Here is a 13,433-nt window from a genome sequence, read left to right as displayed (position 1 = left end):
TCCATAATACCTTTCAGATTTCTATTACTGTCAAATAAGAAAAATCAGGTTTCAACAGTTACAGATTGGCCAAGATCCTGGGGCAGGAGCTGGGCTAGAAGTGCTATCGGAGCTTTTCTATTTTCTAGTAACTTTTTCAAACCTACAGGGGAACAAATGTGAGCCATAGTGATGAAAGTTAGTTTTGATGCTTAAAGTTACTAACCAAAGCCTTTTTCTTCCTCGTAGCCTTTTCTTACACTTATGAATCTTCACTGTTCACCAGACGTCCACACATTTCTCTGCAAAGCCTTTGTCCCTGCCTGCCTGGAGCAAGTTCACGTGATTCACCCTTGTCGAAGCCTCTGTGAGAAAGTGTATTCTGACTGTAAGCAGTTGATGGACACTTTTGGAATCACATGGCCTGAAGAGCTGGAATGTACCAGGTGGGGTATTCTTTATGTTGAAGGTGGTGGGCATGATATTTTCATATTTGACCCAGACTAACTTGAAAATCTGAGGCAGAATGTTAGATATCACCTTGCTGTTGCTTCCTCGTCACTGGTGACCTTACAGTGCTTATGCAGAGGACTATTTTTTTATTAAACTTTTTAATTATTCAAATGTTCACCTGCATTTCCTGCTTATGACTTTTTTTGCAACTGAGTTCTGCGGCAGTTCTTTTCAGTATTCAGATCCCTGCAAAAAGCAGCTTTTTGCTATAAGTTCGGTGAAATTTAAAATATTAAGTGTTACAACATATATTTTGCTTTTATTTCTGCTTTCTAAACTAGGGATGATCATACTTTCTTCATAGGGGTTTTATAAATAATTGTTCATAAAATAATGAAATATGAAATATGAAATATTTGAATGGTCACAGAGCATTAAATAGTAGAAGCCTTATCTTACTCCGAACTGCTTAAATGTGCAAATTCAATCTTGTGTTTCTTTCCCTATACTGCCTGCCAAAAGTCTCTTTTTTAAAAATTTCACCTTTTTCTCAAAGATGTTCATGTGTCTGTTCCAGAGAGGACAGTTAATACTACATTTGGGGAAAAGATGAGTGTATATATATTACATGAAAACCACTGAAAACATTCCAGTTTAGTCTTCTTGAGATGCTGACCTTCAACTGCAGATATTTATAAATGATTAAGGCCAGATGGGTTTTTTTTAAACATACGTCGGGGCAGGAAGTACAGGAAAGGAGCAGAGTGGAAACTCAAATCATTTTTCTAACTCCCATGCAGTTGCTAATCTGTGATAAGGCTGAGGGAGAGCTGGGACAGTACTCCTGTGCCATGATCTCTGGTAGAAATCCATATTGGAGTGAATGTGGCAGATGGCATTAATGCCATTTCCCTTAGTTCTGCAGAAAAATTGAAGTTGTGGGGTTTTAAAACGAGAAAGCAAAAACAAAGAAAACTTCCCATCTAGTGTGAGCTGCTATGTATGCAACAGTAGTGCCACTCAGTGCAGCAAATGCCTTCAAGAATTGTTTTGAAAAATTAGGAAAATTAGAAGTGAATCCAGTTATTCAACAGATCTTTCAAATGACATTTTAAATCAAATTACATTTACCTATTCTAGTCTATTACTGCTAGCATTTACTGAAAATGAACCTGCTCTGTTTGTATCTGAAATGATGTCTGCCCAACAGCCGATACAGAGAAGTCCCTGTAATGCAGGGTGTTCTTACAACAGCAGACACCCTGCTGCTGGAGCCCAGGGAAGAGGAGCTGGCATGAGGATGGGCAGTAACCAGAATCCTGAGATTTACACCCTTGTATTCTTACAGACGTACATAATGCCTATGAAGACATGGGTGAATAAAGTTCACACTGTTCCCGTGCATACTAGTCTGGCCTGTGGTTAATGAAAGAATCTGCTGCAGAATCAGTTTTCTTACTAATTAGTCTGGATTTATTTGGGCAGCATGATAATGCAGAGAAAGAACTGAAGGGTTTTTTTAGCTCAAGCGGAGCTTACAAACTGACATTGAGAGACTGTCACAATAGTGGTTGACAAAGAATGGTTTGAGATAACAGAATCTTACTTTAAAAGCTAGAATGCAAAACTTGTTCTTTTTAAATATGTGCTTAAACTTGGAATGCATGTAGATATTAATCCTGTTTTGAGTAAATGCTTACCTGTTTGAGTTATACTCATGAGTTATACTTACATAATCTAGCTTGAAGATATGTCCAACACTGCTAATACTATGTAACCACTAACCACCCATGTTATGTCCAATGTGTGCAACCCTTGAGAAACTGCCTTTTGAGAAATTTTTAAATGAACATTGCTAAAATAGTGATAATTTTTTGGTTTTGTCTTTTTCAGTTAGGTAGTTTTATTGTTGTTGACAATGAAATATCACTGTAACAAAAAGTTACAATAATAATCATATACTAGTCATCAGTTAATAGGTACCATCAGCCTTCTTTCTTTGTTTCTTGGTTGAAGCTTGCATTTTGACAAGATTGTTTGTTGTCTCCAACAGTCTATTGTTATCCAGATTTTAAAAACACAACTGCTGGAAATATTTTAATGTACATATATAAGAGTTTAGTAGAATTTAAAAGTCTGAAAGAACAATTGCAACTTGAGTAGTGTTGCATAAGCAATGAAACAACAGGCAAAGAACAACAATTAAATAGCTGTGTTTGAATAGGCTTCTAAACACAAAATATTTGAAGTCTGTTTTTTAAAATGCCACCTGTCTTTTTTTACATAATGCACATTTTGCATTATCTATAAAATTTAACAGTGCTTAGAATCAGATTTTTCTTATTTGTAAGAAATAACGATTGTTGAGGGTGAGGGGTATTAAGATATTTCCTCTTCTGTTTATTTATGTAGACTAGTCAATTGTGATGAGAGTGTTCCTGCTACTGCTGCTGTAACCACAGATATACATGGAACTCAGAAGACCCCAGGCCAGACCCGAAGGGATTATGGATTTTGGTGTCCACGACACCTACACACTACCAATGGACAAGGCTACAAGTTTCTGGGAATTGATCAGTGTGCACCCCCATGTCCCAATATGTACTTCAAAAATTACGAATTGGATGTTGCGAAAAGCTTCATTGGAATAGTTTCGATCTTTTGTCTTTGTGCTACACTTTTCACATTCCTGACTTTTCTGATTGATGTTAAAAGGTTTAGGTACCCAGAGAGACCCATCATATATTATTCCGTTTGTTACAGCATAGTCTCTCTAATGTACTTTATCGGATTTTTACTTGGGAACAGAACTGCCTGTAACGAGGCAGATGACAAGTTAGAAATTGGTGAAACAGTTGTTCTTGGCTCCCAAAACAAAGCCTGTACTGTCCTTTTCATGGTTTTGTATTTTTTCACGATGGCAGGAACTATATGGTGGGTGATTCTTACAATCACTTGGTTCCTTGCAGCAGGAAGAAAATGGAGCTGTGAAGCTATTGCACAAAAGGCCATGTGGTTCCACGCAGTTGCGTGGGGAATACCTGGTTTTCTAACCATTATGCTCCTTGCAATGAACAAAGTTGAAGGGGACAATATTAGTGGAGTTTGTTTTGTGGGTCTCTATGATCTGGATGCCTCTCTGTACTTTGTGCTTTTGCCGTTGTGCCTTTGTGTTTTTTTCGGTCTCTCTCTTCTTTTAGCTGGTATTATTTCTTTAAATCATGTGCGTCAAGTCATACAGCATGATGGCAGAAACCAGGAGAAGCTAAAGAAATTTATGATCCGAATTGGAGTTTTTAGTGGTTTATACTTGGTGCCACTTGTAGCACTTCTTGGATGTTATGTCTATGAACTGGTGAACCGGAAAATCTGGGAAACAACTTGGGTGTTTGACCACTGTGACCAGTACCATATTCCTTGTCCTTATCAGGCAAGTAGCAGTTTTCTTTATAAATAATACTGGAAAGTTAGTTAGCAAAAACCCTTATGTGTCACCGTATCTACTGTGCAGTTAGTAAATTATTTTCACATTAAGTAATCAGTTCAAGAACATGCAGTCATTAGTTGCTTTTTAAGTCAAAATCGGCGGTATCATACTTTTGCCTTGAAATTTTTTGCTTATCAAATTGATAGCACTCAGCAATTAAATTCAAACTTACCGCTCTAAAGGGAATATATAATCTTTACAATATTTGAACTTCATGTTACAAATTGTGTTGTAGGGAAGAGCATTCTTCACAGTATCTATTCCTAAAAGTAGTTGCCCAGTATTTGGGTGCTTAGCTCAGTATCAAAGTACCTAAGGTGAATTTGCATCGATTTCAGTTGAAGCTGAAATAATGATTCATGAAAATAGAGTCTAAATTGGATTTAAAATGTTGCTTATAATCATAAATTTAAAGTAACTTTCATCTTTTTTTCTTCAAAGTGTAGAAGTATAAACCACTTGAAATTACAAAACAAATTTCCAGTATATTTTTTCCACGATAGCTGTCATTTGCAGGCTGATTTTCAGTAATGTGAAGAAATCTTTAAAAAAAACCAACCAAACATAAAACCAACAAAAAAGAAAAAAAAAAAAAACCCAAACAACCCAACAGCACTTTAAATTGCAGAGGTGTTCATCTTTAACATTTGACTCTTAAAAATACTTCCTTGGAAAGGCTTTTAAAGTAAATCTGCCCACATTCAGTACTCGCTATGGATTAAACCTCTTCTAAGTATATAGAACTCCCTGCAATGGCAAGTAATTTGTGGTTTGTTTCTTTCCATTTAAGAACAAATATAAAAGAAGACAGCATCACTAAGAGAAATGCAAGTGTCTTGTGTCATCTTTCATTGCTTTGCACTTACTGTCTATGTTTTTACTGCAATAAACTATCATTAAAAAGAGGAATATAAATACAGGCATTATGGAATGATAAGACTTGATCGTTCTACATTCTTAAACATCCTCTGTATCCTCTGTATTGAAGTCAGTGTAAGCTGAGAGTAGCACAGCTCACAGACTTCTTGGTTATTTTTGCATCCATCACGATTCTTAAGAAGTGCACTTTGTCTTCAGCGGGTTTTGCACTGAGCTCTGTATCAGCCTAAATGGTCCAAAATGCACAAAGCTGAAAACAAGGCTTTTAAGCTTTTTAAAAAAACAACTTGTTTTGTAGAGCTTATATATAACAGCTTGGCATAATAAGGCAGAAGGAGCATGTATTTTCAGCCTTTAATTAACATATTGGAAAGAGTAAATAGCAACAGGCAAAGTTACACAAAGACATACTTAATGGGATCTGTCCCTGTAATAAACAGCATGTGCTAACTATGGAGTAGCTTGAAGTGGTGTGCTCGGCCTTGGCTTACCTGACCTAGCTTGTAGACTTTTATTACATTGGCCAGGTGAAAACCAAATAAAAACAAACTTCAGTTTAAGTAGCTAATGTTACCTGGCCATCAAAAATAGTGACTTTTGTAGTTGGGACTGGCAGATAAGCCAGGTAATGTAAATTAAATTTGCAGCTTGGGAGCGGAAGATAATAATCTCTTACAGAGTTAAATGTCTCAGCTCCTATGATCCAGTTTTGCAAATAAGTGGATTAATTTTGCAATAAACAGAAAAGTATTATGTAGTTCCCTGCAGCTTCTTGAAGATGCTGTCTAATCTGATTAACTCCCAACTCATCTACTTACTGTTTCTTTTAAGTTGAAGGGATAAATCTTATGCATACAAACTATCTCTGAAGAACATGGTTACTAACGCTATTACCCTCCAAATTATCTTTCCTTTCAATTTAAAAGAAAGATATTTCCTTCTGACTAATCTCTTCTCTGAGTACTCAGCTGTAGACATTAACCAGGTCCGACTTGACTGTGCATGTCTTACATTTGTCCACTGTACAAGCCTCAACAAAGAACAACAGCCATAAGGAGAAAGTCTCTGTTTTACATAATTTGTTTTCTGCATTTAAAAAATAAATCAACAAGTGCATTTATTAAACTTTGTTATCTTCTAGGCAAAAGCACTCGCAAGACCAGAAATATTTTTGTTTCTGATGAAATACTTGCTGACATTAATTGTTGGCATATCTCCAGTCTTCTGGGTGGGAAGTAAAAAGACCTGTTCTGAATGGGCCAATTTCTTCAACAGAAACCGCAAAAGAGAGTAAGAACAATTTTTTTATTCCTGTTTTTTTTAGGTGTATACTGCAAAATAAGTTGGATTTCAGACATGTTTCTTAAATATAGCTCAGGTAATCAAAACATTGTCCTGAGACTCTTTCTTTTTCAGAGTCCAAATGCTGTATATGGGCATCAGAAAAATTCCATTGGCCTCTGTGGAAGTTTTACATATGCAATGACTTTTTGACAGTATTCTCTATATAGAAAATGTTTCCCTCTGCTGATCTGTTCTCTTCATAGAGCGGAAGACATATTGTTGTGTTTAGCATTGGCTAATACATCTCTGGTTTCCAGTCAAATGAGTGAAGATAATTTCAGCCATCAACTTAGATCCTTTCATGTGTTCTGACTACTTCATTTCATATAGTACTTAGCAGTGTTTAAGATTATGCAACAATAACATCCGTTGCTTTTCCCCTCTGTCAGGCTTGTCTTACTTTAAAATTAATTTTCATTGAACTCTCCTTAGTATCACTTTTATTTTATTAATCTACTTTTTTTTTTTCTGAAACAGAATACTTCAGTTTTATTACTTAATTTCAGTAAATGTATATCTGTGAACTTAAACAGCTTATAAATGTCATCTTCCTTTCTTGTAGCTGTCATTTTTTCCATTCCTTTTATTCCTTGATTATTTCATTTTAGATTATCTGTGTTACTTGTAAATTTTACTGTATTTTTAGATCTTTTTATTTATTTGGATTTCCCAAGGCAGCAGTCTTTAAGCTCCTTTTATTTTACATCTACATTCCTTGATGGTGATCTTACAGCTTCCGTTCCCTCTCCTCTCTTTTTCCATTTCCTGTATAATTTTTCTTGTGTTTCAGATGTTAACTGCTTTCAGCTATAAGAAGTTAAAAATAATTAAGTCAGTTTTGTAATGCTTACCTTTTTTTTTAACTTGAATGAGGTTTACTTTACATAAAGTTAATTTGGTAATACAGCTGCTTATGAGCTAATCCTGCTTTCCTCTTGTAGATGATTAATCTACTGAAGCCATTGGATCTACTTGCAGAAGTAAGAAATGTAGAAATCTGCTTTATTTTTGTTCCACAGACATAATTACTTTGGAGCCATTATGATCAGACTTTTTTTTCCTCCTGTTTTCACATATAATTATTTCCTCTTGTTCGTTAACATCCAGCTCAGATTGCATCATTGGTTGCTATTCTTTCACTTTTTTTCTGTACAAAGGTGCATTACATTATATCTAAGGTTCTTCTCTTCATTCATTTACGTGCTTGTATTTTCTTTCAGTCCCATCAGTGAGAGTCGAAGAGTGCTGCAAGAATCATGCGAATTTTTCTTGAGGCACAATTCCAAAGTTAAACATAAAAAGAAGCACTACAAGTCAACTTCGCACAGATTGAAAGTCATTTCAAAGTCAATGGGGACTAGTACGGGTGGCACAACAAATCATGGAACGTCTGCAGTGGCAATCACTAATCATGATTACTTAAGCCAAGAAACTGTTGCAGAAATTAAAACCTCTCCAGAGACATCTGAGAAGGAGGTAGAGGCAGGTGGAACGTCGGCCCGAAGAGTCGAGGAAGGCGAAAAGAGTGGAGATCAAATGTTATCTAGTTCTAAACTGGCTGTGGATCAAGTGGAAAAAAGAAACAAAGCAGATAGCACATGTGATATGAGTAGCTTGGCTGAGAGTATGAAGAGAGTAGGTGAAGGAAGGTGAGGTTCCTTAACTCAATCTTTTGCTTGTTTATGGGTATTACTGCTATTTTTGTAAGTTTTCTATTTCTTTCTCTCTGAAAAATCAGTATACTCTGAGTATACAGTTAACCCTCAGTAGCTCTCGAGTACTTAATTTTTACAAGCTATTTCTATGGCCATGTATCTTTAGCATACGGGCTATTTTATATTTTTGTAGGATTCTTCTTTTCCTTTTAAATGTTGAGGGCTGGACCGTAGCTCATAGGATATTTTTGTATGATTGAACAGTGACCCTCAAGAAACCTGTGGCTGCAGTGCAATTGTTTTGAGAGGTCACAAGTCTGAAAAAGAACAATGGTGACACGAAGCTTAGAAAAGTATACAGAACTGTATTGTGTTCTCTTGAAAAGAATATAGCTTAAGATATAATATAATTTCATTGCTAAGAGTGTATTTTTTGCAGTGTAATGCATTGTGCTTAAAATTGACTCCCCGTGTTTTATTTTTCGTTACTTACAGAATAACTCCTAAAAATGATTTTATTGAATATCCTCCATTACAAAGCAGCTGTTCCCAAATACCTGATGTCTCACAGTCAGCTTCCGTATCACTACTTGTCTACTCGCCTTCAGACACCAGAAGAGAGTTGGATTCAGGAAACAGTTCAAACCCTTGAAAGATTGAAAATTTATATGAACATTTTCAATGTATAAAACTGATGGATTCTGTGTTACACTGGAAATAACTGGTAATCTGTGCCTTATTAAAAAACACACATATCTTGCTTTGCACTTAAAAAAAATCTAAGTTTTGTTGTGGGGACAGCTAGCAATAATGTACTATATTTAACCCTATCCAGGAATAATTGAAGTTCTGTAGGATGTAGGTGGATTGACTAGCAGTAATTTAAGAAAAAGAGGAGAGAAACAGATATTATTCCCAACATAAAGAACACTTTGTAATAAATTGCATTAAAATAATGCTTAGAAAGCACTGTTACTTTTCAAGGCATAAAAATTACAGCTCCATCTTTGATATTTTTCAAAACTTACTAAATTTTTCCCCCTCTTTTTTTACTATGTCTTAAACGGCAGTATCTCTTAAGGGATCCACAAATTTATAAATACTCTAAATTATGTGTGATGATGTATCAATTATAGCACTGTTTTATGGTAGTTTGTACACTGAATATGAAAGGGAATCTGGAATTATAGTGGTTTATTTTGTACATAAAAATGAATTTTGTAAATAGCTGACTGCGTAAGGTCAATATTTGGGACTACTGTTTTGTATGTATTGTACAAACTTGGTAAAGTTAACGTGCTTCCGTTGGGTGTTACAGACCTGTGGTGATCAGACAATGTTATTTACTTCTGAGTAAAGCAGATTGTACCTTTATATGCACCATACACTGCGCATTTGGGGCAAGACTGGTCAGGCATCTGCCTGTCCTGTTACAGGGATAACATTAGATGCAGCACTGCTTCAGAAAAATGCTTGTGGAGCCCCTCCTGGTGTGGTGTTCCAGTGCGTCGTGCCAAAGACGAAAACACTTCAGAGCCCTGGCAGTGTCGGGGACAGAATCTGAAGTACACGCTTTGGGATTTTTTTTACTGAGCTGCAGTGAAAGTGTATGTTTCACATTGTTTCTATGCAAGTAACTGGATTTTTTTTTTTTAATTCTGTGGAGAAATACCTTGCAGGAAATAAACTGCTGAGTTATTAATATACAGGCTTGTTTAACAATATATTTACTGAAAACAAGATAACTTTTTCTAAAAAGCTTAATTTTCTATAAGCTACAGCAATATATTTTCTTTAAATCAAAAAGGTCTTTGTACATGTAGCCTTTCTTATGATAGGGTCGTTCTCAAGAGCAAGTACTACTGACATGGTGTCCTGGTCTCAGGACAAGAATTCAGGATAAGAATTTTAATGTTTGGCGCTCAGGAAATCCTGGCTCCAATGAAGTCAACGCGATTTATCACTTGAGATGGATTTGGAGTCAGAATTTTGCTGTTTTCTAACCCTAAATGCCAATGTATTTTTTTTAAGAACACTCGGCATCTTGCATTTGATTATTAATAAGAATATTTCTCAATATTTTGATATGCAGAGAAATGATTATGTTCTAATTTGGGCAGCATTTATGGTGATGCTTTGAAGAATCAAGCAAAATTGCATGGTACAAAGGTTGTGTAAATGCTGAATCAACAGGAACTACAGTTCTGATAAACCAAAGTTATTTGTTTTATCTATTGTCCATTAAAAATGGACAGTATTTACCTTTATACTATGGCATCGGCATTTTAGCATTTGTAATTTATTGCCTTAGATGCTATTTCTTTTATAATTTCCCCATTTAAAATATACAGAATTCTTGCTGCTGAGAAGGACAGTGAGAAAGATCTGAAAAGTCTCTTGTGGAAGGGCACACTAAGTACCCTTCATTCTTGTAGTCATGTTTGTAAGCGGGTAACTTTATACATGTGTTCAGTAGTTTTGTTATTACTGTCTTTGTTGGTAATAAAATGTACTGTTGTATAGTAAGACCTTCTGAGTTGATATTTCTTATTAACTACACGTAGTATGTTTGTTGCTGTATTACTGTAGTGTTTCTGCACCGAAGACACTTCAATGTATTTTTTTCTGAGAGCTGTGTCAGGTAATAAATATTGCAGTGTTTTTATCCCTCCTATGTAAGTGAGAAACCAAGAACAATGCTGGGAATTGTTCACATGAACATGGAGAGTTAGGAAAGAGTGAGAAACTGAACTAGTTCTTTCATCCTAACATTTAGAAGATTCTTTCTTTCATGACCTCTAGTTAAAGACCTCTTTCAGATTACATAGAATATGTATTTCCACACTGTGCTCTTGCTGTATCTTCTTAAAATATTGATAGACATTTTAAATTTATTTAATATTATTCCCTTTTTTAGGTAGTTCAGTGAAGTCATGCTTTTGTGGCAACTGCTCTAGAAAAGACGGATACGAACTAATTTTGAAGTTACAGCAATACTGTAGGCTTAAAAATAGATACATTTTCAAAGAACTGTGAAATACTAACTGAGCAGTAATCATAACATTCATTGGAAGTGAGACGCATTAGTGGTAAAATGAGACTGTAGCATTTGTGTGTTCCAGTGCTGCTGTACCAGAAATCACGTACAGAACGTGAGTTCTCCAGGTTTCCGGGGATGGCGCATCCACCACCTCTCTAGGCGAGGCAGTGGCTATAAAGGTGACCTTTACAGCTGCAGAGATTGCGATTCCTGGATGCTTTAACCTTGAAATGCCCAAGCAGTGACTGGAAAGCTAAAACAGACATTTTGAATGCCCACAAAAATGACGGGGGGGAAAGAAACTGGAAAAGAGAGGTGTGGAGATGGGTGAGGGTATGGAGGAGTGCCTTACAGTGATGGACTGTAAAGACCCTCATAAACAGTTTCTCTAACAAAAGGTGTTTGGGTTATTTGCTTTTATCTGTTACCTGACCAAAGTTAAAACTGAAAATAGACAATTCATATTAAAAGGGCTTTTCTTAAACTGTAAGAATAACTTATTACTGGAATGTCCCCATCAACTTAAGTCATTTAATCGTGACTGGCTATCTTCTGAAAGATGCACTAGAAATCCAATAATTTAAAAGATTGATACAGCCATTTTAGTCTCGTTTTCAGAAAGCGAGAATAAAGGATACTGACAACTTCTCCAAGCCTTAAAAAATGTGTGCCAAATGGTCTTTTACTTCTCTTTTATGACAGAGATTCACTGAGAAAATCACTTCAAAATATGCATTATGCTGAGTTTTGAGGTTGCATAGAAAGTCTTTCACAGGGTGAGATGAATTTAACATACTAAATCATATTTGACTTGTGATATAAACAGTACCTGAGATTACCACAACAGTAGTTTTATGGTACATTTTGTGCATAATCTCTTTTACTATCCTATTTTGCTATTTTTTTTTTTTTTAGTGAAAATGAGGGTAAAGTTTACCTAGAGTATAAAATACAGCTACATATATATTTGGAAAAAATAGTCCAAGTTTGCAAAACGAACCCAGAATATGGAAAAAAAATGGCATTTTGTTTCTATTTGTAACATTTGAAAGGTGCTATTAGCACATAATAAGAAAAATATCAGCAGTATTTGAAATATTTTTAAATCCTTTTGCTTTCTAAACTTAAAGAAAAAACAATTCAGGTATGGAGTACTAACAAGCTGAAGCAACATACTTTTTTCTTTGCCAGTTGTTCAAGTGATTGACACGGAACTCTAGGTCCTTTTTCTTCACAGGATGCAGAATATACCTGGGTTTAAAGATGGTCAAATCTAGTTGCATTTCATAAGTGAAAAAGAAAATACTTAAATATGAAAAGCTAAACTTCAGTCAAAATACGGTTAACGATCTACAGAGCACTGAACCATGCAGTAGCTGAACGGGATGAGGAATCGCCTTTCCCTTTGAAGTCCGACCACCTGGTCTCAACGTGCAATTTCAGATCGCTGCACGTCAAAGGAGAAATGCTGCATCCCTCCCCGACGCTGGCCGCTCGTTGAGTCGGTCTTGGAAGGTCTGACCGCTCGCTCCTTGGCTGTATTCCCTGGTAAAGATCTCTGCCAGTATTAACCACTGGCATTCACAGGGATTTAGACTGCTGGCATCAAAGGTATTTTAGAGTCTCATGAGAATAAATGTTATTTCCTGTGCGTTACCTTTTTTTGCACTTACTTTTTCGCTCTTATTTTTGTCCCTTATTATACTTCTCTATTTTTTTAATGGACTAGGGTTTAACTGTAATTAAAAATAATGAAGTTGGGCAACCTATGCCACACCTTCGTGAGCCGTCTGCTTTGTATCCCTAGGAGCGGAGCCTAGAGTATCTTTCTGATGTACATCTATGAAACCCGCTTCTGTACATTAACCAGATTTTAATTCCCATTAAAAAGTGCTTAAGATGCAAAGTATAATTAAAAGATTAAAAACATGCCGGGACGCTTATATCTGAGCTCTTCATTAATACTTATTCCCTGTATTTCAACTTTGTTCATTGAAACTAAACCTAAAAATCGAAAATAAAAGTTTGCTTTATTTGAGGTCTCGCTAGTTAAAATAGTGACAAACCTGAGGTATCTTTAAACCTACCTTCATTAAATGGCTCACAGCTGGTTTCTCAGCACAAACAGGAGCTGGAGAGGAGGATAGTTTCTGGAAGAAGAGCTGTGTGGCAGAAAGCAGGTTTTGTGGAAGGGAGGTGCTAAATGGGCGCTGAGGACTGGGCGTAGGTGAACTGGAGGGACACTGGTCTCCAGCCCAGAGAGCATGCTCTCAGGTATGGCAGCATAGTCGTGAGAGAACATCGGGTGTTTCAAGCGGAGAGGAATACACTGATATTTTAGGACTCGCTCTCGACATACAAAGTGAAGAGAAACAGCAGGAAGAAATTTTACTTCCATTGAGTTGGTTTGTAAGTTAGAGATGATGGTGGGATCACTAGACACGGCCACCAAAGGGATCTTAACAGGAAAAAGCACGTTCCGTGTTTGTTGTGTATGAAGGATGAGCAAAGTATCTCTATCCTTGTGAAGATAATGTGCATCCCAGTTTATCTTTCTGATGCTCTGCTTGACCACATAAATTGGATCACAAGAAAT

The 13,433-nt window shown here is 36.1% G+C and overlaps 1 protein-coding gene across 1 annotated transcript in view; it reads left to right on the top strand.

Moving 5' to 3' along the window:
• FZD6 (frizzled class receptor 6) overlaps positions 1–8,449 on the top strand; it is a gene marked incomplete at both ends in the record, with an annotated part of 28,745 nt that extends 20,296 nt beyond the window's left edge. The window contains 5 exons of the mRNA XM_082015244.1: positions 229–425; positions 2,845–3,862; positions 5,940–6,088; positions 7,363–7,791; positions 8,293–8,449. Of these exons, the coding sequence (XP_081871370.1) occupies positions 229–425; positions 2,845–3,862; positions 5,940–6,088; positions 7,363–7,791; positions 8,293–8,449 (1,950 nt within the window). The remainder of the gene's footprint in view (positions 1–228; positions 426–2,844; positions 3,863–5,939; positions 6,089–7,362; positions 7,792–8,292) is intronic.
• Between the last annotated feature and the right edge of the window lie 4,984 nt (positions 8,450–13,433).

Source organism: Phaethon aethereus (assembly GCF_964289735.1).
Source record: "Phaethon aethereus genome assembly, chromosome: 2".
NCBI classification, from domain to species: domain Eukaryota; kingdom Metazoa; phylum Chordata; class Aves; order Phaethontiformes; family Phaethontidae; genus Phaethon; species Phaethon aethereus.
The sequence above is the reverse complement of the archived record's forward strand: the minus strand, read 5'-3'. Positions and strand labels throughout refer to the sequence as shown.